This window comes from Patiria miniata, unplaced genomic scaffold, assembly GCF_015706575.1.
Source record: "Patiria miniata isolate m_02_andy unplaced genomic scaffold, ASM1570657v1 HiC_scaffold_9, whole genome shotgun sequence".
Taxonomy (NCBI): domain Eukaryota; kingdom Metazoa; phylum Echinodermata; class Asteroidea; order Valvatida; family Asterinidae; genus Patiria; species Patiria miniata.
Window position 1 is genome coordinate 1,269,406 of NW_024037076.1, and position 27,935 is coordinate 1,297,340.

Genomic DNA, 27,935 nt, shown 5'->3' on the forward strand with positions numbered 1-27,935 from the left:
CGTGTGCCATCGCCAACGCTGAAAATCCGTGCCATTTTGGTAATTTACATGACAAAAGCCCTCTGACAAACGATCTGTGAACCATTCATGAGCTCAGTGGTCTTGAAAGGAAGGATTGACCCTCGTTTTTCACTGCTGTAATCAGCTCATTTGAACCGCTAGCGGTGTGGCTGCACGGTTGTATATTTTGTAGCCGTCGGAGGCTCCAGTGTAAGCGATTTTCCCTTTGACATTTACTGGATGAACGATCTGAAGACAATTTCTTAATTGATGTAACTTGTCTTAGCCCACCCAACGGACGCAACATGGGGAAGAGCGATCAAGTCATCGAATACCCGACCAGAAGTGTAAGTATAAATTGATCAAATGTGTAATTAGTTCCTGCCTCCAAATAAGTCATGATTTAGGATGGGAATGATGGTCATGATCATCCATGATGGTTGAGAAAATTGCCTTTTGGGGGAAATTGTGTTCACATCATGGACTGATGGAGTTAATGTTGCATTGACTTTTGGTTTGATATCTAACAAACATTTTTTTCATTTGTTCAAAACGAACCAGGTTTAATGAAATAAATTTTTAGTTCAAGTAAATTAAGGCAAAGGCACTAGTTTTTGTGGCAGTTGGATGGAAAGTGTGAAATCTAAGCTTTAAAGCTGATTTCAGCTTTTGTTTTGTTTTGGATTTCAGTTTTTTTCCCGGCTCACTTGCTCTGTGCAAAATTATAGGAGATTTCCAAAGTTCAGCTTTTTTACATCTTTTTCAGCTGTTTTCACAATTTCAGCTTTTTTTTTATCAGTGGTCACTCGCAGTCACACCCCTGTGTAGAGGCGGTCTGAGGTAGATAATGTTGGGCCTAGCAAGCCTAGTTTTCATGGTTTTGGTAGCGCCAGTATCACAACTCCATTGGTACCGTTGACATAATTTATGTATTTAGTATTTCATGGTTTTGGTAGCGGCCAGTATCACAACTGAATGTTTTCCTTTGAACCACTGCAATACACTTAGGTTAACTCGTTCTCTTTTCCCCTTTAATTAGAATTATCTCAGTGATAAATTCAGAGAAAAAAAACAGCCGATGAAAATGAGCAGCGACGACGGGGATTCGAACCAGGGATCTTTGTATTCATAGCTCATCTCGCTATCCACTAGTGTGTTAGCTCGACGACAACTGTTCTCAAAAATAAAATACTTTAACGGGTTGACTATTAAATAACAACAATGCTCTTGGTATCATTGTTCTGTTCTCATGAACAAACTTGCCATTGACGTACGAATAAATTATCATAAGTGGTAGGCCTATCTCTGGAGTTGTGATACTGGCCCTACCGGTACCATAGGTTTTTCTGGCCATTTTTATGTCTCAAATGCTGCTGAATTTCCTCCGTAATAAGAGCCACACAGAGATACATGGAACATTTCCTGAATTTAAAATCCAGACTGTTTACTTGATATTTACTAGTCTATAGGAGCTACTTACATGTTAAAAAAAAACGGAGGAAAAAAACTGTCCTACTCTAAATGTACATGTATAGGGCCTAGTTGTCCTACATTGTAGCTTGAGTAACTCCAGCTGACATGCTCATCAGTAACTTACGTGAATTCCTGTAGTTGTCCGGTAATTTTCAGGGGAAATTTGGAGAAAGTTCCCCAATACTGGTGGTAACATTTTAGAAAGCAAAATAAATTACAGAAAATTCATGAGTTGATAGGGCTATAGCCTAGGCAACCATTTGCTTGTCGCTCTGGTAAAAGATCTTGAAGAAAACTCCCTTTTTAAAATTTGAACCGAGACCTCAAACTTTGCTGGCGAAATACTCGGGACCTTAACTTTGCAAATGTGGAAATTGTAGCGAATTTTTGTTTTTATAGGATAAAGAGTGAGTAAACGTTAGACTTTGATTTTTTTCTTCACTTGGGTCTTAGTTTGAAGTTGTCCTACATCAGATTCTTAAATTCTTAATTTGGCTTTTGCGCTGCACTGCTGCACCGTCGGGTGGGGTCAAAGTCGCCAACTTCGCATCATAAAACTACCGCAAAGAGAAACGAATTTAAATCTCAACCTTTGAAACTTCTTAGTGGGTGCCTCCTTTGTTTACACTGCAGTGTTCTTGTTCGTGTTTGAGTAATTCAACAAAATCATAAAGTTCTTGGCAATCGTTCAAATTTAGGACTGGATAAACTGAAGTACGGACCCAGTTACAACTTACATGCACTTTGATGGCCCATCAAGTGTGATGGAAAAACCCAGTTGGAGTGTTGTGCAAACATGTAAAAATTTGCACGCTCCTTCAACAATCAGGCCGTTCTTTTGAGTCGTAAAACACGATCGTGAAAAAGAAATCATACACCACGCACTGATTCTTACGAAACATTGTAAAAACAGTGAATTAGATGTATTGAGAATTATGGGTTCAATACTTTGCAAAACAATGATGAATTTTTTACTTTTGTTTTTGGCGTCGTTGGAAAATTGGCCCAAATTGAGCGCATGGTTATTAGGCGAAGTAAAAAAACTGTTTCTCGTCTCTGCCCGCTTCCTTTTTGGAGGCCGCCTGGATTTTTAAATTATTTTTGTTATTTTTGAAAAATGCAGTTAAATTGCTTTTAAAAATCCACAAATTCATCGGAAAATAAATACTTCCGAAATATGTGACCAATACAAGTCTAAATGACACTGTAAATATGTTCAGTTTTTTTGTCCAACTTGTCTTTCATTTTAAAAGTGTCTTTGAACAGTGGAAACACCAACGGTTGCAGGAAATTTGAAAATGGCGGCCATCTTGAAATGATGGACCCTCTTCCTCCTTTTTTTCAAAACCCAGAGGAGAAACATGGGTTTTTTTATTCGGCCTTACAGGTTTTCACAGTAAGTTCCACTCATGAAGATGCCAGATTTGTGCATTTTGAAAAGACAGTTATATCACAAGTTCACAAATTCAAATTTGTTTGAGCATGGTTAGGTAAAGTTTGGAACCAAACAAGATTATTGCAGTGGGTAACTCTATTAAACTTCAACTAAATCACTTTGATTTTGTGGAAACAGTGTGGATGTTTTCAAATTCTTGGATTTGTCTGCAGTTCTGGCTCCAAACAGACTGAAACAGACTATTCTGAAACAGACTATACGGAGTTGGAATGGGCCTAAAATCCATGAGCCTAAGCCAGAAATGAACCCATGGTTTAAAAAATACTAGACAGTTGTTGCATCGTCCTGCATGTAAAGATAAATAGATCGGTTTTGATCAAATTGAAACCAAAACGTTTCCTCTTTTCAAAAGGTGTTTGGTTTACGACTGCATGTTTTGTCCAGACTTAGCCATTGTGATAAAAAATAAGCCAGCGGTTATATTACTAATTTGACTTTTGAATGGAAACAATCAAAGTTCTATTCCCGATGAGCCTCAAAATTCAAACTTGGTCAGGTTTCCAGGGACCAAGAAAACATATGGCAGATACCGAGACACTGGGTTCTCTAATTACCGACCATCTTTGTTGGCCTGAAGTTAAGCAGGCGCTGATTTGAAACATTAGAAGCGTGGACTTATTGACTTATTGTTAACAGAAGTGTGGGTGAAATGAACACCAATATTCCTCTTTCAACACTAATGGTGTCGGAGTGTTGTAATACTTGTGTAAATTACAAGCATTGTGTTTTCCAGTTTGTGTAAGTTAACACTTGGTAATAAACACAGAGAAATGGCCATTCTCAGTTCTTGGCCTTGCAAGTTTAATGATAATCCTTCTTCAGAACCAGCAAAACGGACAGAAGGCTTGTCAGAAGTTTACTTTTTTAGTTTTCCCTAAAATCTCAGTGTTAGAACCTTGCCAAAGAATTCTACAATCTTAACCCTAACTCCCTAGGCCTTTTTGCTAGGATGTAGCCTCAATCCTGCAAAATCCTCCAATTGGCCTCATGGAAAAATGCATATAGCCTCAATCCTGCAAATTCCTCCATTTTTTTCTTGAATATGATCAGTGGAGAGGTGACCACTGCCTGAATCCTGCAAAATCTTCCGGCTATGCCTGTCAATGGGCTGAGGCAGAGGCAGTGGCATCTTGGAGCAGTGCGGAGGATTTCAAGTATAATATAGGCCTAAATTTATGCACGGCAGAACATAAACAACACCAGGTCTGGCCTAAGACCTTGACATAGTGCGTCCTCCGAAATCAGCTACGCACTTTTGCCATGTAACCTCAATCCTGCAAATTCCTCCAATTTGCAAAAAGGATTTTGGAGGATTTCGAATTGGTTCGCTGCGTAATTGGTACATCATTTGAGGCCAGTTTTGTCTCTAGTTTTGTGGGGGAGCGTGGCCTAGTGGTTAGGGTTCGTGACTTGGGATCAGAGGGTCAGGGGTTCGAATCCCGCCGCTGGCCACATGCTGTGTCCTTGGGCAAGCCACTTCACCCCCACTTGCCTCTCTCCACCCAGGAGTATAAATGGGTACCGGCATTAGCTGGGGAGTAACCTGTGATGGACTAGCATCCCATCCAGGGGGGGATAGAAATATTCTCAGTTGTTTCATGCTACTGAAACTGGAGATAAACGCTGGCCTGATGGGCCATATTGGCTCGTGACAGACTTTAATTCCTTTAAACTCAGAGTTGGATGATTGCCAAAGAATTGTACGATCCTCAGATGCTTTTTACACCGCATTGGTACATTTTTGAGGCCGTTTTTTTAATTAAGTTTTTATACTGGGACATTCCTTTAGATGAATTTCACATGCCCCTGCTATTTTTCCTACAGTAGCAATATTTACATGTGATAGTGCCCTGTGCATACATATGCTATCTTTTATTCTAACGAGTTCTCTTTTATGACCCCATAAAACCATATATTTTTCAGTAAGGACCACTGTACATATGCCACCTGCAACAACGTGCATATTTTTAGCAGTTGCGCAAAAGTGTCCTGGAAAAAAAAATTGAGGCAAAATTTGTACTGCATTGTGACAGCTAACAAATAACAAACTGAGTTTTGTGATATGAAAGGGAAGTAGGCCTATACACATTAACAATAAAAATATCTATACAGGTAGCTTGACTAGGTCAGGCAGTGTGTCTCGTTCGATATGGCGCTATTCGTAACTGCCACTGTGTCAGAAAAATAACAATGCATATCCAAAATATTTTGTCATAATGGCCGCCATTATGCAGTAGGATTTGTGCATTTATCAGGGCTCAACTCGTGAACTGCGTTTGACTGATCTAGACCTTTATACTGAAATATGCGTGTTCATGGTTCAGTTATTATGTGGGACTCTTTCGTATTGCAGAGACTACGATTGAACATTTTGTTTAGAGGGTGACCCCCGAAAAATGCAACCTTAAAACATTTGCCTTTTATAAAAAGGGGTCGGTGGATTTTTATATTTCAGGTATCAGATTAAAGTTGAGAACTTTTTCTTTTTAAATAGTATAAATACTAAAACAATCATGAAAACAGCACTTTGGGTTGCCGAAAAAATGCCAATTATGTAAAAGTAGTCATTTTTCATCCTATCTAGACAAAAAAAATGCCACAGTAAAAGGGATTTTCACTGTACCTATTTGAGCATGTCCTCTTACAAACAACATGGCACATAATATGAGAAGAGTACAAATGATTTTGATGGAAATACTTTTTATTTTCCAACAGAACAGGTATCTCATCCGTTTTAGTCCTATTTCAAACCTTTTCAGCATCATAAATATGTCCAAATATTAAAGACATGAAGGATAATTGCACAGTAGGCTTACAGTAAAATGTTTCACTGTTTGAAGTGTTTGTGTACAGGATGAAAAATGACTACTTTTCCATAATTGGCATTTCCCAGCAACCCAAAGTGCTATTTTCATGATTGTTTTTCAGTATTTGAAAGAAAAAGCTCTCAGCTTTAATCCGATACCCAAAACATACATGTAATAAATATCCACCAATCCCTTTTTTTTGAAAAGGCAAATGTTTTAGGTTACATTTTTTGGGGGGGGGGGATCACCTTGTATAACAGAATATTTTTGTCAGCTTTATATCCAATATTTTGCACATTGGTAATGATTGGCCATCCCTAATTTTCATGTACCAGTATCTTACTTCCTGTTCTTCCAGCAATTATTTTTCGGATTAACTATTGCATAAAATGTAGTTCTCTGTCTAACTGAAGTCTGTCGGAGAGTTTTGGATTCCGTGATATGTTGTTCAATACTTTTCAATCACCTAGAAACTGGTCGTTTAGGAATGTATCCCAGAATGCATTGCTCAATATCTGTCTGTTCACTTGCCATTGATTGTTTGTTTGTTTGTTTTGTTTATATTTTATTTATCTTCTATCTACCGGATTTGCTGTCTGATGCAAGTCATTACAAGTTTCAATGCCCACTCCATTCGTTCATGTTAATATCCGTTCCACGTGACAGCATATCCCAGCATGCATTATTCCTCTGTCCTGTCTTCGTTCACTTGGCGGAATGTGAACCGGATTTTACTCCTCCTACGACTAAGTACAAGTCATTACCACCTTTAATATCCAAAGGAAAAAGCTGATGTCTAAAAGTTATGGTGATTAATCATAATCAGGACGCGGATGCATTCATGTCTGTTTGCATTTGATATCTGACAACTTTGTCCCAATCAGTACTGTGCGTATTTACATATAACGATAATTATCTTAATGTACACTCAAGCTTATAGTTGTTCAAACACTTCCTTGAACAGGCTCGGCAAGTTCAGGATACAACTCTTTTTTTTTCTTCTGCTGAAAAATCTCTCAAATGTCTTATAAATCAGTTTATTTTGTGTGTCATTACGGGGTAACGGGGAAATTGTGATTTTCCCCCAGCAGCTAGACTTGTTTGTTTTGTATGTTTGTAAAGTTTTGCACAATAGTGATCAGCAACTTTATCACAAATGTGACACATTGGAGTTGTTGTATCCGCTTTTCCATGCATGTGATATGTGTCATACTCAAAGTGACCGCAGTTTACGACTTTAGTTAAAATTAGGGGAAAATTAAATAATTTCCCCCATAGTTTTTTTTTTTTAAACCTTTTTGGCTTTAAAGTAAATCTAACCCAAGATATGTACCTGGGTCGCATGTCATGAGAATGTTAGATTTTCTGATACCCAATACTACACAAATTAATATTCAAATTTTTAAACAGATGTTATTTTATTTTTTGGACAATGAACAAAACTCTAAAACATTTTTGCATTTTTTTTGCTAAGAAATATTCTGAAGTCTACAAAACAAAATCAGCTCTACATATAAAAAGATTTCTTCATTTTGTGTTCTTTGAAAGACGTCAGAATGGAATGTAAAGTAAGTGCTAAGCCTGGTCATAAATTCCACGAAATACGTTTGATTTTTCAAAATATGTATGCGAGTGTTATTGTCAATTTGGAACTTTTGATTCCTCTGACTTTAAACATACTGAATTTCATTGTATAGTTTACAATTCGCTGAGACTTTTTAAAATTCAATAAGATTTTTTTAAATTCACTAGGTTTTACATTTTGTTGTTTTTCCTTACGCAGAGTACAGTGGAACTGGTCGAGCCAGAAGAAAGCGAAAGCGGAGATGAGAATGAAGAGCGAGGCAATTGGGGCAACAAGTTTGAGTTCCTACTGTCCTGCACGGGATACGCCGTCGGTCTGGGGAACGTGTGGCGGTTCCCTTACCTGTGCTATCGCAATGGAGGAGGTGGGTTTCTAGACCGGGCCTTGCCCAATTTCACAGTGAATTTGTACAAAGATTCTGTTATTTATAAAAGATGTATTCCCCGTTGTATTTTCAGTAAAAAAAAGGGTTTTTTTAATTGTCTTTTCTAATAATATAAAATGATTCACTTTTGAATGAGACAGCAAACCAAAACAATCCGCTGATGTCTAATTATTTCTTTGCAAAATTCGAATATAAACGGAAAACTGACAATATTTTGGTTTTTTGGTAAAAAAAAAATTTTGTTAGAAAAAAAAAAATCAAAGTTTTTTGTTGAGCAGGGGGCGTGGATCTTTTCCAGCTACAGGCCTAGTTACAGTGATCCCACATAATTAATTATGTTTTCCTACTTTTTTTAATATTCTGTCTGCAGGTGCTTTCTTGATCCCTTATATCATCATGTTGGCCTTCGCCGGCCTGCCTCTGTTCTTCCTTGAAGTCAGTTTTGGCCAGTACTGCAGTCTAGGGCCCATCTCTTGCTGGAGGGCGGTCCCAATGTTCAGAGGTATGTTATAATAATTTATTTCTGGTAATGAAACCAAGGATTTCTTCAAAAGCGCCGTAAGCACTGTAGCTTGCAAGCCTGAAGAAACCTGTAGAGAGAAGACAATGAAAAGAAACTACAGTTTTAGAAGTGGGAGGAAAAGCCCAGAAGAATATTCTGGGGAAACCCACAGAATCAGGTAGGCACTGAAAACCAAATCCACATGTGGCCCAGGTGGGATTCAAACCCGGGTCACAGCGGTGGAAGGCAAGAAAAGAACCATTGTGTCAACGTAACTACGGACGTGACATATACTTTAAATGTAGATGCAAAACTATACATTTAGAACTTCAGTTCAAAGTGAGCTTTCACATTGGTCATGATGGGTGATTCTTACTTTTTGGATCCTGTTATGTTTCTTTACAAAATGAGGATATCTGGCAAATGCGATTAATTTTTGTCATGTGATGATCAAACTCTGAATTTAGAATCATTAAATGTGTGGCTTTCTGGCAAAACGAGAACTGGGCATACATAGGCTGTAGTGGAGAAAAATTTAAAAAAGAATCAACAGGTGTTACTTTTTTTGGATTTTCAACTTTTATCGATTTTGTAATCTTCGATTATGTCAACTGTACATATATTTTTAAATACTTGTGGTATAAGAATTGTGCAATAAAAGTTTTAAGGAAAAGCAATTGACATTGTTGTTACTGACAAACATGAAACTCGAAACTTTAAAGGCCTTTTTCTCAGTATTTTACATTTTGACATGTTGACAAATGTGAACTTTAAACAGCCACAACTTGTCAACGGAATGTCCGATCGAAGTGCAACAAACAGTATTGTTGGGAGCAGTTTATTCACTTTCCTCATTTGCAAACCCCGATTTAAACCTCCGCCCAGTTCTGTCTCATTTTGCCAAAACGCCTCATATGAGATCAAGGCGTTCCAATTCTAAAGGTATATTTGTCGGTGAGGGAGGGAGCTACCAATCGATTCAGCATATTAATTTCATTGTAATATTTGTGGGATGCCCAGGGAAGGTGTCGTTGAGCAGATTTGCTGATTGATTATGCAAGACAACTGTGTCTTGCTCTCTAGATTTTGACCAATCAGCAACAAAGGCTGTGCATGGTCTCGCGCTGTGTATCATGTTACGAGATACGCGCCCGGCTGTTGTTGTATTACAAAACACTGCATTCAATTTGACCAATCACTCTCCTGAAGACGGTCAGAGCATACTTACCGGAACGTCGAGTTTAAACCTCTGGTTCTTTTGAGAACCATTCTCTTAGTTGAGAAATTATTCGCACATGGTGTTTCCGCAAACCTTTCATTATTTGACCAATCACATTTCTAGTCCTGATTTGGGAATGAAATGACGTTATGATTTAGTAAAGTTGACTCCGATTGGCTGAGGCGCGAGATCGCATAAAACTGCATGCTTTGACATACCAGACGTTACACAGGAAACTTGGCTCCGTGGATAATAGGTGATAGACTAGGGAAGGGGGAGGGGGGGGGGGGGGAGTTGGGAATAGGTTTTTGATCACAGTGTTTTAAACATATTCAAGAGCAAAACTGTGTTGTATAAAACATCACACAGGGTCGATACTAGTCTACGCCACAGCTGCAGCTTGAACATAATACTTGCCCAATGCATGTACACATTGCTTTCATTTTGTTTGTGCTAATACAATTGACATGCATGCAGCAACGCTACCGGTATAATAAACCTCCCGTACACACCAATTGTGATTGGCTAAATTACCATGACTGGGTTGTTTGTTGAATGCTTCGGATGTAAACTGTGTGTGGGCTATTCATAACATGATGTTGAATAGAACATGTGGTCAGGATATCACATGTAGACTGAGCCTTTTTTGATGTCTGTTTGCTTTGACTGCATATTTCTTTGGTAACTTAATGGCGCAATTTCTCCATGGTTATAGTTTGCTCAAACACGCTGTAAATACAGGGTGAGCCAAAAAAAAAGCCGACGCCAACCCCCCAAAAATATATTTCATATTTTACAAAATATGTAACATAATAATGACTGGAAAGCGCTCTACTTTAACATGAGAAAATTACTGAAATTGCTCAATCCGTTCAAAGAATATCATCTTTAAACTCCATGACCCTTAAACCTGTTTCGTCAAAAAAAAAAGCAGTTTATTGTGTACAGGGTGAGTAAAAGAAAACGAAACCCAAATGTCGGGACCATATTTTGAGTGAAGTTCTGCATGTAGCACTTTCAAAATCTAGGATATGAAAGCCCAATTTATAAGCTTTCTTTTAGTACAAGAATCATTCCAATCACTTATGTACATTTCAAGTTAAGGAATTTTAAACACAACCACTGTTTTAAGGTTCTGTCCATGGATCACACAAAAAAATCAGTGTTCTTTCAGCAAAACGGAATCAAATCACATAGGGAAGTGTGTGAATTGTTTTCGTTTTGATGAAAGAACGCACGCCATTTGGGTTTCGGTTTTTTTTACTCACCCTGTTTTCTGACTGTTTGGAACAACAAAGAAAATGACACAGAATACTTGATCCAACAACTGTAGTGCACAATATCTTTATTAACGACCCTGGTTAGGCAAACAGTATGATTTTATAAAATCCATTTTTTTCTAAAAGACGGGCCTTCAAAGAGACTTTCTTGAATATTTTGAACTTTTAAACTGAGATTTAATCGCTGGTGATGTTTGAAGACAATTGTGGCGATGATTCTTGAAATTGCATTTTTGGACGAAAGAGATTTTAGGGTCATTGCATTTAAATGATGGTTTTCTTCGAACGGATTGAGCAATTTCAGTAATTGTTTTCATCTAAAAGTAGCAGATGAAATGGATTTCCAATCATTATTATGTTTGGTGCTACACATTTTTTTTAATATGAAATATAATTTTGGGGGTTTGGGTTCTGCTTTTTTGGACTCGCCCTGTAGCCTGTGAGGCTTCGCCTCGCCCGCTACGCGGGAGAGGCTGCGATTGTCACCCATGAGAGGTGGCTTCAACAGGGTCTAGGGGGTTAGGGTTAAAAAGGTGTGTTAGTGACCAAGGCAAAGTAAATTTCAATTCATTGTTGCATTTGTTTGGCAAGGCACTGCCAACCATAAACCTATACCCTGTACCCACACAAGCACGAGCTTATTAAACCAATAAACGGAGAACTTCACTATTTTATGACTGGTGTCATCATAGGGACTTCATATTTGCCCTGCCAATATTGACCAGGCTTCAGATATGCAGGTGCGACCTTTATTATTGACCACATAATATTGACTGGTGGAATAAGGTTGTTATAAAGAAAACTTCTTGGCCCATGTTTGATGTAAACTAGGCCGCTGTCATAACTTTTGTTGTTAAAGTTAGTTTTATAGTGAGGGAATTCAATATAAAAAGGTTTTGTTTGTACAGCTTTTTGGGAGTTGTTTTATTGGTGCCAGGGTGTGTCGTGCTATGAGCAACCTATGTCACAAGTGCTTCAGCAGTGACGCACTGGGCGCTGCGTACTGAACTAGGGATCGTGTTGCTAGGAAGGGATTGAGCATGAGGTAAAGAACGGGGTTGGGTTAGTCTTCGTACAGGACTGAATTCACTAATTTTATCCCCCAAAAGTTGCAGACCAGTAAATAAACTGCCCTAGACCCCAATGATAATTGTCCCCACTTCAAAAACTCGGAAAGAAATACTCACAACTCTCCAAGGTATTGGAGACGCACATCAATTTAAAGCTAATTTCATCATCTTTTATTTTCTTTTCAATTTTTTGGGGGTCAACTGATGACTTTTAGGAGAAATTTCCATCCGAAGATGATCATCGCCATTTTGAAAAACGACGCCTACACTCCATTGCAAAATAGAGCACTTTTAGGGCTTGAGCCCCCCCCCCCCCAAGAGTTTATCAATTTTCTTTTTTCTTTTTTAGTCCCATGATTTTGACCTTGGTGACATGTATGTGGCCTATTTTCAGTATAATCGGGGTGTAAGTGGCGTCACCATCGTCAAAATAGTCCAACCCCAACCCCCCCCCCCCCCCCAAAAAAAAAAACCCAAATTTTTTTCTGCAGACAAAAAGTTTCGGCAAAATTCTAACAAATTTGACAAAAAAATTGTGAGCCCCCCGAAGCCAAATCTTGGGTGCGCCACTGCCGTATACCTTTTCAACGTACTTGTTTAAAGCCGGCCAAGCACATACATATTGATTCCCTCATAAAAATTCTTAGGACAGGTCTTTTCTCCTGTGAAGTGCCTACGAGTGGACACTTCTTGCTTTCAATGTCACTGAGTGTAAATATCAAAAACTGCCCTCATTTTGGCCCACCGTGCAACATTACAAACAGTTCAGTCGCATCTTCCATAGACGACCACACGCGTGTACTTGTAGTGGCATGAACACGACGCGCTCTACTCCATAGCGATTCTAAACAAAGCAAAGAAAAAGACGGCCTCGTGGCTGTTTCCAAGACTTTCAGATTAATGCACACCGAGTTTAAACTAGAAGATATATTACTTAAACATTCTGGAGGCAAAGTTTTACAAAATGAACAACTAAACATCCGTACCTGGTACATTTCCCTACTTGTGACAACACGCACATTTTGACTAATGGAGATTTGCATGTAATTGACAGCGTGACCGGCGGGATACCGCAGTGTGCGTACTGCACTGAAAGTTCCAGGATTCATGACCTCCGGATTCATGACCACCGTTACTTCGAGTAATAAATGCACACTTGGCACTGTAAAGAGGATTTTGTAAGCTTCATTTAGTGATCGGTCATTCAATGCAGTTGGTAAAACTAATACCCCGTACCAAGGACCAAACAAATTTGTCTACTCAACAGTCCTTTGGCCGCCATAAAATACGGCGAACATCATTTTGCTACGCTCCACCACTGTGTTGTTACAAAGTAACAACTCAATGCGCGCGCGCCCGCGCGATCAGGCGATGGTAGACTTGTACTGACACACACGGCGTATACACACATGCAAGGGATAAACGCAATTGCTGCGACAAAAACCGTTCCACACGCACTTCACGTAATCAATAACTGACTTAATGAAGTTTAATACTGCTGTTTATGTTGCGACTCGCCATGTACAAACTGTTTGTAATGAGGGATCTGTTCATAAGGTTTGGAACCAGTGGGGTGCTGTGGTCCAATGGTTACGGTGTTCGACTCGTGTGCCGTGGTACATGGGTTCGAATCCTGGCCGTGGGAACATGGTGCTTGTGCTCTTGGGCAAGGCACTTTACTACAACTGCCTCTCTCCACCCAGGTGTAGTAAATGGGTACCTGGTACGAAGAAATTCCTTCAATGCTTGAGCGCCGTAATGGCAGCCGCGCTAAAGCCAGGGTTATAATAGCGCGTCAGGAGCGTCACTTCATGACGGACATGAGCGTTATTCTAGAAATCAATAATATTATTTAATTTTTCTACTTTTTTCTCCGCTTTCCCAGGGGTCGGTTACGGCATGATGATAGTCTCAGCCTATGTAGGCATTTACTACAACGTGATTATCATGTACACGCTGTACTACATGTTTGCCTCCTTCACGTCCGTTCTACCCTGGGTGGGGTGCGGCCAGACTTGGAATACAGGACTCTGCGCCGATATCGTCAAAGACTGTCTAGATAACAAAGGAATTATCACTTTCAATAACACGTGAGTAGAAAACTTAACCCACAGTTTTACTTCTTAGTTTGGTTGGAGTAAAGTGGCTTGCCCAAGGACACAACAAACCGAGAATACTCGACTCTGCGCCAATATCGTCAAAGACTGTCTAGATAACAAAGGAATTGTCAACTTCAATAACACGTGAGAAGAAAACTTAACCCGCAGTTTTTCCTTCTTAATTTGGTTGGAGTAAAGTGGCTTGCCCAAGGACACAACATACCTAGAATACCCTACTCTGTCAAAATTTAATGTTCTTGTGAACAAGTGTTTTTATTTGAAATTGTGTTTCCAGATGTGTGCGGTTAAGTAACTTAACGTTGGCCGAGCGAGAGATGTACAACGTCACCGGTAACTACGGCGGCTATAATCTGTCGTTATACACAGACCCGTTCCGGAAGATGAGAAGACCAGCTTCCGAGGAGTACTGGAAGTAAGACAAATTTTTGTCCCTGATATTTTGTCTTTTCTCTTTTATATTAATTATCCGGGATGGCAGCAGCATTAATAATAATAATAATGATAATGTGTATTTATAAAGTGCACGTATCCACCAGTATTGGTGCTCAAGGCGCTACATTATTATTACCCTGCTCATTGGGCCCATGAAACATTCCAAAGATATCTCAGCTCCCTGGGGAGTATACAGCTCGATGCTGCCTGTTAGGCGCAAGGAAGCTCATTCAATCGCTTTAACCATCTCTGCCCTCACAGGTACCCATTTACTCCTGGGTGGAGAGAAGCAATGAGTGACAAAGTGCCTTGCCCAAGGGCACATGCACCATGACTCCAAGCTGGACTTGAACCCACAATGTGTTGCCCAAGGGCACACACACCATGACCCCAAGCTGGACTCGAACCCACAATGTGTTGCTTTCAGACCACTAAATCCAATGCACATAAAAGAACCTAGTAACACTTATAGCTAAGAGAAGGGGTTTGCCCCGGTGTTTCTGGCTTTATGTTGAAACCCCTACACGGAGTCCTAAGGAGAAGAACCAACCAAGAAACCAATTCCCTTAACAACTAAGCCATGGCACCCAACATCACATTATTCAATAGTCGGCACGTGTTAAAGTTGTCTTTCAGTAAGCCAGCGCGTGCAGGGTGAAGTTCTGAAGGGCGCAATTTATTGAAAAGTGAGTACCACAGCACCGCCAGCTTAAAATCGTTCTACAATTTATGTGGATCTTGCGATGTTTGTTAAAGCGGCGTTCCACTGTACTCAAACATGATGGGAAATTTGCACCGATACTAAACCTGCCTAAAGACTAAACACTCGTCACTTTTCAGGTTCCAGGTCCTGAAGGAGGCCGATTCCATCGGGGAGCCCGGAGAGGTCCAGTGGCAGCTGGCTCTCTGCCTTCTACTGGCCTGGATCATCATCTTCCTGTGTCTCTTCAAAGGCGTCAAGTCGTCTGGCAAGGTAGGCTAGCTCCTTATTGCTGAAGGGAAATCTTGCGGCGCTACTACGCTGAACTTAGTGCTGAGCAAATCTTTAGAAGATGGTATTTTCGGCAAGGAGATATGAATTTGTGTGTCCAGGGTATTCCCAAACAGTTTAAAACTGGTTTCCGTTGGGGCCCTACATATACTACAAATAAATACACATATGTACGAATACAACATTACAAACACAATACAATACAGGTTTAGTTAAAAAAAAAAAAAAATATTAAACCTAATATTTGGGTTCCTTTTTTTTTACCATCTGCAATAAAATCAAAGTATATGGGATTAATGCGTGATTGTTAAGCAACTATTATAAATATTGTAAAACTATGACAACTACATACAGTGTGAAACAACATCGCTAACAGGCTTTACTGTGAGGTGAATTAAGTGATCACAGAGAATTCGCACATATCTTGTGACATCAAGAAAATATGTGGCTATATATCCCCTGATTACGGGCGGGTAAAAAATCTGGGGAAAACGTGGGAAAATTCCCGTCCAGCTCCTAATTATTATCCCAACCAAGTTTCTTGACTCCGTAGATCAGCACAGATTAAAATTTGTATCGTCAGTGACAACATGCGAAAAAATACTCACATATTTGCAGAAATATTACTGACTGAACGTTTTACAATAGCAATTAGCAATAATATCTTGGTTTCGGTTTTTTTTATATCCACCCTGCATAGTGTATTACTGAGTTTCAACTGCATATTTTTTTTTTAAACCCCGATTCGTAGGTGGTGTATTTCACAGCGACGTTTCCCTATCTTGTTCTGGTCATCTTGTTGGTACGCGGAGTGACGCTCCCGGGATATTTTGACGGTGTTCTGTTCTTCATCACTCCCAGATGGGAGACATTAGCAAATCCACAGGTAAGAGAAACAAGTACCAAGTGGTACAACCAATGGCGGCCAGGTAACGTGTGAAGACAGTTTACGGCACCTTCCGTGCGCACACCCAGGCCGTACCGGTGCATCGGAGTACAGAAAACAAATGGGGCGTGTTCTAATATGCAAATTACACGCATGCGCATCAGTGTTATCAAAACCGGTCTGCGAAAGCAAAGCTGTAAGGCCAAAAAAAATGAGTCTCCGGTTTCTGGTATAGAGCTTGCCCAAAAAGTGGTGCGGGGAAGCGGCTTTTTTTTTTTTTCCTGTTCTTTTTTGCTTCAAATGTCGGCTGATGACTGCAAATAGTGCCTGACTAAACTTCGTGCAAATATATGGGAGTCCAGAGAGGCCACATAAAGCTTATTCTGGATCATAACCCCATCTAAAAACACGTTAAAATTGTGCAGCAGCAGGATTCCAGTCAAACCAGTGAGTTTGGCGGTTTGAGACATCATCTTTCATTGAAAAAAAAACTTTTTCATTTTACCGACGCGCATGGCTACGGCGACGTGCGCGCATACCAGAAACCGGAATCTTTCTTTTTTTGGCCTAATACTGGAGTTGCATGAATACAATATAAGGCCGAGTAAACTGTCCATCAACCAACCACCACCCACCCACTAACCAACCAACATAAACAACTCAAGCCAACGATTTTAGTGATTTTAATGATTCTTGTACTAAAAGAAAGCTTAATGACTGGGCTTTCATTTCCTAGATTTTGAAAGTGCTACAGGCAAAACTTCATTCAAAAATTTAGGGGTTTTTTTTCAATAAAAGCAAAACCCAAATGTCGGGACTATCGTTTTAGTGAAGTACTGCATGTAGCCCTTTCAAAATCTAGGATATGAAAGCCCAATTCATAATCTTTCTTTCAGTACAAGAATCTTTCAAATCACTTGTGTAGTTTTCAAGTTTTGGAATTTTAAACACAACCACCGTTTAAAAGTTCTGTCCACAGATCACAAGAAGGTAAGTGTTCTTTCAGCAAAAGGAAAACAAATCACATAGGGATGTGTGTGAATTGTTTTTGTTTGCTGAAAGAACGCACACCTTTTTTTTGTGATCCGTTGACAGAACTTTAAAACGGTGGTTGTGTTTAAAATTCTGTAACTTGAAAATGACATAAGTGATTTCAATGATTCTTGTACTCGAAGAAAGCTTATGAATTGGGCTTTCATATCCTAGATTTTAAAAGTGCTACACGCAGAACTTCACTAAAACAATAGTCCCGACATTTTGGTTTCTTTTTTTTTTGACTCACCCTGTATAAAGTTAAATAGACAGTTTCAGAAGTTAAAGAGTTTTTGTTGATTTTGTAGGTATGGTTAGATGCAGCAGTGCAGATCTTCTACTCCTTGAGTGCGGCGTGGGGAGGTCTCATCACACTATCCTCCTACAATAAGTTCCACAACAACTGCTACTTGTGAGTATTGAGACCAGTGTTGTAGTTGATTCATCACAAATCCCTATGGGCTCCGTGCGCCAACATAAGAGGGCGCGTTTTTTACAACCTTTGAGAGCCTCGTGGACAGGACACCACGTGTACGTAATGTACTGTTCGCACGTTAGGTACACACAACTTATTTATCCTGAATATGCACAAAGCTAAGCCATAGCGTCTTCACGCGTGAACGTCAGGCGTAGTCGGAGCGCGAATACGTTCGAATTTAACTTGCGATGGTCTCCCGCCCCCAATAACTTTGGATCATTCGAAATACACAGTTGATGGACCAGGAACCAGTCTAGTTCTCCCTCAACTCTCCTTTTCTGGCCGTTGAAGGGGTACTTGTGCACGGAGCCCAACATGTCCAACATAAGACCTTCCAACACACTTCAAGTCACATGCTTTTCAAATTATTTGTTATTATTATTATTATTTGTGGTAATGAAACCAAGGATTCCTAAAAAAGCACCCTAGGCAATGTAGCTCGCAAGCCTGAAGAAACCTGTAGAGAGAAGCCAACGAGAAGAAATTACAGTTTTAGAGGTGGGAGGAAAACCCCAGAATATTCTGTTGGGAAACCCATGGACTCAGGCAGGGACTAAAAACCTAACCCACATATTGGCCCAGGTGGGATTCGAACCCGGTTCATATTGTAAATTCCTTTGTTAATGTTCATGAACTATTACTTGATTGTGACTGGACTTGTGAAAGGTCTTGAGATGGACTTGTGATGGACTTGTGGTGGACTTTTGATGAACCTGTGGTGGACTTTTGATGAACCTTTGATGGAATTGACCACAGCCCTGATTTAGACATGGATTGTTGAAGAATTTTTTATAATTTCTGACGGATTACCTTAAAATATTCGTGGTTTTACCAACAGCTTTTCGAGACTTGCGAAGAGGTCGTTTGATAAGGTTGAAGAAAGTGAATTGGACATAACTCAGACTTTTTTTTAATCACTGGATCTTTCTTTGAAGATGAACTTGATATAAATGATTTCATTGTTTTGTGATGTAGCGACGCCGTCTTGGTAGCCACCCTCAACTGCTGCACCAGCGTCTTTGCCGGCTTTGTCATCTTCTCCATCATGGGCTTCATGGCTAACGAGCTGGGTCGAGGAGTCGGGGAGGTCGTTGATGAAGGTTTGTAAATTAAAGATAAGACATTTAAAGGAATATACAATCATTTGCTGTTCATGCGATTTGAGGGTTGTCCATTTTTCCAGGTTGTAGGACTGGAGTCCAGGACTGGGACTCGAGTCACATTTGGACTCCACTCGAGTCACATTAGAAAATGACTCGGACTCGGACTCGACCATGATGACTCGGACTCGAGCTTGGTGACTCGAGTCACGTATTTTTATCAAAAGAAAAAACATAGCGTTACAAGTCGCACTCGAGTCACATTTTTCTTGACTTGGACTGGACTTGAGTCATATTGGAAAATGACTCAGACTCGGACTCGACCATGATGACTCGGACTCGAGCTTGGTGACTCGTGACTCGAGTCACGTATTTTGATCAAAACATAGCATTAGTCATTTGTGCAACGAACGTAACATTCTTTTTTACTCCATTGACAAAACACGTCGCCGCGGAAAATCGTACCCAGGGGCCACGCACGCATAGCTAGCGCCTGCTCGACGAGCACCAGGGCCCGGTGTCATGCCAAAAAGTGTGCAGCAACATGTACACACATAAGGTCAACTACATACGCTGGGATTTGCTTAAGAGACAGAACTTGGATGATTGAAAAATGATTTTTTTAAAATTGATTAGTTTGTTGAACAACTAAGACCAAGTGACTTGTGACTCGAGACTCGGACTCCAGGCTTGTGACTCGAGACTCGGACTCAAGGCTAGTTACTCGAGACTCAGACTTGGACTCCAGGCTTGTGACTCGGGACTCAGACTCGGACTCGACGTTGGTGACTCGTGACTCGGACTCGAGGCTCGTGACTCGTGACTCGGATTTGAGGCTTGTGACTCGAGACTCGGACTCGAGGCTTGTGACTTGAGACTCGGACTCGAGGCTTGTGACTCGTGACTCGGATTTGAGGCTTGTGACTCGAGACTCGGACTCGAGGCTTGTGACTCAAGACTCAGACTCGAGGCTTGTGACTCAGGACTCGGACTCGACATTGGTGACTCGACTACAACACTGCCATCTTCAAATAATTTAGTATTTGTTTATTCGAAACTGCGTTTGGCCGAACTGATGACAGTTTCTCTGGCCTACTTGACTGGCTTGAATCTTAACTGCTAATTCCGTTTGTTAATACCTCCTAGGTTTCGGTCTGGCCTTCATTGCCTACCCTGAGGCAGTGGCTCGTCTGCCCATCTCACCTCTCTGGGCCATCCTCTTCTTCGTCATGTTGCTGACTCTCGGTCTGGACAGTCAGGTATGTCAAAAAACTCTACATTGGAATTTCCAAGAAGATCGTCATCGGAACTTTACATGCCTATCCAAGCTTTTTTTGAGTTTCAATTTGGAAAATATAAAATATTAAATATAAAAGTTATTCCTTTTTGAACGCGATATCAGAATGAAAAAACAACCACTGACGTTTAAGTATTGACTTATTTCTTCACAAAATTTGAATTATTAAGCCAGGCAAATGTTGGCTATCCCAGGGCGGGCCCATTTGTGCAAAAAATTGGAATAAAGATTTGTTTTGTGATACACAAATACTGAATTTTTGTGAGTGCAATGGTAAGAATAATTTCATTGGATGACAGATGGAATGTTCCATTCAACTTGACTTCGCCTCATGGAATGGAACTTTCCAACTTTCACCTCACAAAATTATTCTTACCATTGCACGAATACAACACCTGAATAAATCCTCATCATCTGATTGGTCCGAGCCACCAATCATGTGACCGTGCAATGAAAAATCTCTTCACCGCAGAATAGAACTTCCATTTTTGCATTGTAACCGCGCAGTGAGTTGGGACAAATAATTCAATGACTTAGGATCAACGACCCGCCAATCAGATGACGGGGATTTATTCAGGCGTTTTATAAAACAAGAATACATTGAAAAATCATCAGGGGAAGACAAATCAATTTTTTTGAAAGTCAGGGGTATGTAACTTTAACATAATTTTTAACCATAAAAAGTCTGTTTTTTCCCTTGTCTTTTAGGCCAAACGTGCTCTTTCTGATTTCAGAATTGCGACATCCCATCTATTATTTTAAAGGGAATATACAACATTTGCAAACATCGAAAAATAAAACTACCAAGTTTTTAAGAAATACCTTACTGGGATGTTGGTTAATGAGAGTCTAAAGCATCCTGTAAAATTGTAGCACCTGGTGTGAAGTCATTTTCAAGAAAATGGTATTTTTGTATACATTTCCAACGGTGGTCGGCCGACCACCGTTGGAAAAACCTAACTATATTTCAACTACTGCTCCAAATTTACTTTTTTTTTTCAGTCCAAATTTTGTTTGGTATTGGTTACATGTTCATGAACGGGTGCAGGCCAGCTCGACTGGTTCCCTTGCCTTACAATTTTCCGGCAACTATAAATTGATCCATTTCATCTTTAGTGGAGTCAGGGAACCAGACTACTTGAACAATTTTGTTTTTCTTGGTTTTTCCAGCATTTTCAAACATAAAACTTCAAACATGTCAGTGTAACAATATTTGATATATTACACTAACCCCTCAAATACTCCATTTCTGAAAATTAAAGCAAAAACCAATGATGTACATTCCCTTTAAAATTGTATGTGCAAGTAAAAACATTCAAATGTTTTTATTCTTTCCTCTTTTATAATAGTTTACCATCATGGAGACCGTGGTTACTGCCATTGTGGATGAGTTCCCTCATATCCGCAAGAAGAAGACGTACATCATGCTCCTAGCCTGTGGGATCGGGTACCTACTCGGCTTCACTTGCATCACCAGGGTACGTCTTAATTCATCAAGGCTCATGTTTTTACAAATCATTTTTACAAATCTTACAAACATTTGCAAACATCAACAAAAAAAGTACCGAATTATTTTGAAAATACATCACTTAACTGTAAGTGAATATAAGTCTCAAGCATCCTGTGAAATCTTCGGCCAAGTTCGGGCAAGGACCATTAGTCGACTAGTGGTTGATTTGTGACGTACCTTACGTCTACGCACTGATAGCAACGTGCGAACGTCTCTAGTCAAACGCTGGTCAAAATGTCATCGCAAAACTTCTGGATCCTGGCTCTCTGCTAGCGTTATGAATGCGCGCAGCTATTGGTTACCAGCGAAGCAACCAACCCCAGTAGGCTGGTTCCAAATAGTTGACTAGCGTAGTCAACCACCGTCGACTAGACAGAGTTCGGGCAAACGTTAGTTAACCATTGGTCAACTATAGTCCTTGCGCAAACTTGGCCATGGCACGTGGTGTGCTGTCATTTTCAAGAAAAGTGGAATTTTTTGTATGAATTTCCTGCGATGGTCAGCAGACTGTCGTTTCAAATACTGCCCCGGATTCATCCGAATTTAGTTAGTCCACATTTTGTTTACAATGATTGTTACATCTGTGCACGGGTGCAAGCAAGCTAGTCTGGTTCCCTGACCAGACAATTCCCCGATGTCCGTAAATTGCTGGCCGTTTCGTAGGTAGAGTCAGGGAACCAGACTACAAGAACAGAATTTTATTCTTGGTTTTTCTAGCATCCATGAACACAAAACTTTAAACTGGTGTAACAATATTTGCTACAAAATACTATCCCCTAAATCAGTGTGCTGTTTTCATGATTTTTGTTTCAGTATTTGAAAAGAAAAAAACATTCAGCTTTATTCTGATATCCAAAACTTTCAAATTCACTGATCACATTTTTGAAGGGGAAAAAAAAGCAAATGTCAGGCGTGAAATCTGTAAGAAATTTTCCTGATTTCAGGATTTTCTTGTCAGGATTTTTTCCTGATTTGTGGATATTTTGTCAGGGTTTTCATCCGATTTCAAATTTGTTTTTAGGATTTATAAAGAATCCCTTTGGAATTGCAGAGGTTTTACTGAAAACCTGTTTTTGCCTATCAAGATATATATAAAGAACAAAAGAAATTTGTATTTTAGGGGTGCCTTTAGGCAAAGTTGTAGAAGCATATTCTGTTGACCCTACATTGCTCTGGGACCCTCTGTGGATTATTTCTTGGATATTTCATTTTCTCCCAATCTCACCCTTGAAATGTGCCGGGTTGCTTTTTTTGGGGGGTACTGCAACAGCAAAATTATTTATGTCTCCAAAAGCAATGCCAACCTATTCTGATTGCTGACTTGACCGTCCAATTCTCTAAATCGGCCTTCTCTTTTCAGGCCGGGCCGTACTGGGTGGAATTAATGGACAGCTATGGTGCCAGTTTCTCACTGCTTATCTACGGTCTCTCCGAGTGCGTCGCCATCAGCTGGCTCTATGGCGTCAAACGTTTCAAGAACGACATCCGGACCATGATCGGCGACAGCTACGTGGACTTCCCGACTTTCTTCTGGTGGCCGCTGAACTGGTGCGCAATCACTCCGGCACTGCTCAGTGTAAGTTGTCCACATTCCTGTCGTTTTCATTTTGATGTTTTCTATTCACAAGAAATGATCAAAAATGTCCTTTAACTGAGTGAGGCCTTATAGTTTTTTAACGTTTTTGTTATGGACAATCCGAACATTCTCCCAATTATGCTGTACGAAAAATAAATGCCTATACAGGGCGAGTACAAAAAAAGGAAACCCAAATGGCAGGACCAACTTGTGAATGAAGTTTTGCCTGTAGCACTTTCAAAATCTAGGATATGAAAGCCCAGTCATTAAGCTTTCTTTTAGTACAAGAATCATTCAAATCCTTAAAATCACTAAGGTGCTTTCCAATGCACGGAATTTTGAACGCAAAGTTCTGTCCACGGATCACAAAACAAGCTAAGTGTTCTTTCAGCAAAACGAAAACAATTCACACACATCCCTTTGTGAATTGTTTTCGTTTTGCTGAAAGAAGCCTTACCATTTTTTGTCACCCATGAACAGAACTTTAAAATGGTTCATCGAGAGGAAATTACAGTTTTAGAGGTGGGTGGAAAACGCCATAAATTTTCTGTGGAAAACCCACGGAATCAGGCAGGGACTGAAAACCTAATCCACATATTGGCCCAGGCGGGATTCGAACCTGGGTCACAGCGATGGAAGGCGAGGAAAGTACCGCTACGCCAACCTGACTGCACTGTCTCGTGTTAACCGATCGTTGTTTCCTTTTAGTTTGTCTTGCTGTTCAATTGGATGAACTGGACGTCTCCGGAGTACAACGGACCCTACCCTACCTGGGCCCACGCCATCGGCTGGATGATGATCCTCAGCTCCCTCGTCTGGATTCCTATCATCATGATCTATGAGTTCATCGTAACTCCAGGAACGTTATTCGAGGTACGTAGTCGGTTCTTGACCTATCGCGGTAGAATCACGTCAACGCAGCTTGTGAAATATTGTCCCATTACATGAAAAACGAATAGACACAGAACGCACAAAATCTGAGACAATCACAAGTCAACACAGCTTGTGAAATATTGTCCAATTACATGATAAACGAATGGACACAGAACGCGCAAAATCTGAGACAATCACAAGTCAACGCAGCTTGTGAAATATTGTCCAATTACATGATAAACGAATGGACACAGAAGGCGCAAAATTTGAGACAAACACAAGTCAACTTACAAAATTCCATTGGGGTGTCTGAGGGGCGTGGCTAACTCGCAAACGGCGATAGGTCAATTTTGCACTTACCGTTACCATTTTGTATTAATGGTGCTAGCAAATATTTCTGAGCTAACACTGTAAGCACAATACGCATGAACTGAAATTCCTCGCTAACCCGTGAAATACGCTAACTGTAAGCACAATCTTTCTGCTACAGTAAGCAGGTTTCATTTTTAACGGTAAGCAGGGTCATAAAATTGGACCCTATCCTAAGTTACGACCAATTTACACAAAAACACGCTTGAGGTATTTCGTATTTTATCATGGTAGCCCATTCAGTGGGATCCACTGATCTCCCATGGGGCCCAGTAAAGAGAAGACAGTATGAAGAAGTTACATTTTTAGATGTGGGAGGAAAACCCCAGAAGAATATTCTGAGGAAAACCCACAGAATCAAGTAGGGACTGAAAACCCAATCTACAATCTTGGCCCAGGCAGGAATCGAACCTGGATCAACAGAAAAAAAAAACTTGTTGTGTATCGTTTTTGCCCGAGAACTTCTGGCGAAATGTAGGCCCTAATTTACAATAATCGATGGACTGGTGACAAGTCTAATAAGCAATGCTGTCAAGCACCTAATAGACATCAATGCAGTGTGTGCAGTGGAGTACTTGAGGACCAGACTAAAAATATTTTTCAGTGGCATGGTGTGTGCATGTGCACCTTGTTTTTATCGCGTGTGGATGTGTGTACTGACTACTTTTCAGTGACGATCATGAGCACATTGGTACATACACTGTTAAAGGGAAAATACAACATTTGCAAACATCAAAAAATAAAACTACCGGATCATTTTGAAATACCTTGCTGGACTGTTTGTGAATGACAGTGTAAAGCATCCTGTAAAATCATGGCACCTGGTATACTGTCATTTTCAAGAAAAGTGGTATTTGTGTATCAATTTCCAACGCTGATCGGCCCATCAGTGTTGGAAAAAAACTGGCTTTTTTTCAAATACTGGCCCCAATTGACCATCGCACTTGTTTGCAATCGATTACACACTTATAAACGGGTACGAGCCAGCTAGACTGGTTCCCTGACCTTACAATTCCCCAATGTATGTAAACTGCTCTGTTTCTTCTTATATGGAGTCAGGGAACCAGACTACAGGAAAATGATTGTTTTTCTTGGTTTTTATTGCATTTTCGAACCCAAAACCTCAAAAAAGTCAGTGTAACTATATTTGCTATATATATTTCCAACCCCCCAATTCCATCCATTTCTGAAAATTACAGCAAAAGCAAATGATGTATATTCCCTTTAATGTATGCGCAGTTGAAAATGACCGTGCGGGTTGATTACTAACTTTGGTTTTGAAAAGTTGGCAGCTATGCCAAGAAAACAATGATTTTGTAAGAGTGGCTGCCATTTTTTGCCGGCGCAGCATCATGCAATGAATTTGATGGTCTTTTATGAAGCGCACACATGTTCCATTCATGTACATACTTCACGCCAACTTATGAAGACGTCTTGTACCTGTTCTTCAACAGCGCTGGACGATCATGTCCAATCCGCGTGAAACCTGGGGCCCAGCACTCGGCAAGTTCCGTCTGGAGGCCCATGAAGTCCACACGAGTCACGGCACGACGTTCGGCGGTCGCCTGGCCAACCAAACCGCTGATCTGAACGGGCGCAAGAATGACGGCGGAGTGAAACCTCCAGCTGTCATCTTCACTGCTGGCATGGACAATGATGGATACACTAACCCAATATAGGTAGAATTACCTTATCGGTGGGTCTAAATCTCTTCTTGAATGTCTAATTCTCAAACTGATCACCTGAAAATATTGGACTAAGAATTTCTTAGATTGGCTCAAGGGGTACTTGAGTGGGCCCCTACCTGACCTCTGATATCAGGAACTGGTTCCAGATTGTGGAATCGAGTACCGGTAATCGACTTTACAAATTACTTAGTAACATCTCAGACAATGAACAAGAAAGGTTTGGAATTCCATTTTGGGGGAATTTTCCAAATAAAAAACCAGGCTAGATGGAAAACCAAAACAGATTTCACGTTTATGACGCTCAGGAAAGTTGTATTACACTGTAAAGCTATAAAGCTCCTCAGACAATTTTCGGGATTTGAATACTGAGATTGGGTTTCTTTTACGGATACCCGGGTATCCGTGCTTTACTTCGAACGGATACCCGGTTACCATACTACCCGTAAATGCACACCACTAACCTCATCAATGTGTAAATGACGTCTTCCACAATACAACATTCCTTTCATTGAATTTTTTGAAGTAGCAACGAGTCTTAAGGCCGGTTAATTAGTACTTCATGTAAAATTGGTAAGCAATGCCACGTAAAATTCGTTGTGAATTTCGCAAGTGTTTAGATGCATTCAAGTTTTGCGAGTTCATAGCGTAAAAAACCTTGATGTCACAAATTTGCATTCGTGTTGGCTTCACACCGAGTATGAATTGTTTAGTTTTGTCATTTTGGAAGCTTTTTAAAATCCTCAATTTTTTTCGGCTGCAAATAACATATTGGCACATGTCAGGCGTCGTTCAGCATTTGAACACAAACGATGCCACGCAAAAAAATTAGCTAAATGTAGCTGGCAGTTGGGCTGAATTTTATATTAAAATAAGACTGATTAATAATTCGCATCGTCTTCCAAGCATTGACCACAAAATATTGTTTTCAAGGTTGCAATATCATCAGAAGAATTAACTTTAAGCGTCAGACTCATACAACTGAATCATTAGCATTGTGCAAGATAGTGAAATTGCAACAGAAACTTTAGACTGTAGTCTTTCAACGATATTATTTATGATAATCTATAAATTATACAAAAAAAACGAATTGGTTAACCCTAAAATGGAGGCCAAAATGAGGCTGAAATTGATTTTACTTAGACAACTGGATTCAAATACAGTAACTTTGACTTCAACAAATTCAGAAACTAACAGTGAAAATAGCTAACCATCTCAAATTTGAAACTCACTTTAGTTGAGCACTGATGAACTTAAAACCCCGAAAATGAGCAAAATTACAAATAATTCAACAACTGCAGACACGCAAAACGTAGTCTAAAAGGACAATCTTGTTGTTTTGTTCGTCTTTTAAATACCTAAAACCATTTTTTGTCAGTAGGTAAGTGTACATTTTTAATTCACACAATCTAAAGATATTGCGTCAGGGACTTCATTTGAAAGATTTTTTCATTTGAAAATTAATTTGCTTTTTTTTTTGTAAATGAAGATTGATTCACTTGAGTATTCATCTTGTTTTATTGGCTGAATGGATTTTAAAAAATTTCAAAACAGAAACCAAACCAAAACTGTTCTGAAAGTTCCTTTTTGGTTTTTATTTTTTTTTATTTGACGGTTGAATGAATTAGAACAAATGACTGGGGTTGCTTTCATACCCATTTTAAGATTAAAAGAAAAAAAATATTGTACCAAATATTACTATTTTATATACAATGTGCCTCAATGTTTTACACTTCTTACCTCATATTTTAGCATGAGCATATGACATGCCTTATGCTGAGTGATAGATTAAAATTGAGTAAAATTTAA

The 27,935-nt window shown here is 39.8% G+C and overlaps 1 protein-coding gene across 1 annotated transcript; it reads left to right on the plus strand.

Moving 5' to 3' along the window:
- On the plus strand, positions 1 to 27,662 carry LOC119720112 (sodium- and chloride-dependent glycine transporter 1-like). The gene is made up of 14 exons (XM_038189659.1): positions 1 to 347; positions 7,520 to 7,685; positions 8,077 to 8,208; positions 13,663 to 13,867; positions 14,172 to 14,309; positions 15,170 to 15,302; positions 16,072 to 16,206; positions 17,547 to 17,650; positions 18,692 to 18,816; positions 19,963 to 20,075; positions 21,463 to 21,591; positions 22,984 to 23,199; positions 23,908 to 24,072; positions 25,896 to 27,662. The coding sequence occupies exons 1-14, from the start codon at positions 306 to 308 to the stop codon at positions 26,118 to 26,120; spliced, it is 2,028 nt and encodes a 675-aa protein (XP_038045587.1). The 5' UTR covers positions 1 to 305; the 3' UTR covers positions 26,121 to 27,662.
- Positions 27,663 to 27,935: the final 273 nt, after the last annotated feature.

Bases quoted from the DNA above. Each gene is read 5' to 3' on its own strand.
- LOC119720112 (XM_038189659.1), top strand. From the start codon at position 306: ATGGGGAAGAGCGATCAAGTCATCGAATACCCGACCAGAAGT. The intron at 15,303-16,071 runs GTAGGCTAGCTC...CCCGATTCGTAG, and splicing joins GCGTCAAGTCGTCTGGCAAG to GTGGTGTATTTCACAGCGAC. The intron at 21,592-22,983 runs GTACGTCTTAAT...TTCTCTTTTCAG, and splicing joins GCTTCACTTGCATCACCAGG to GCCGGGCCGTACTGGGTGGA.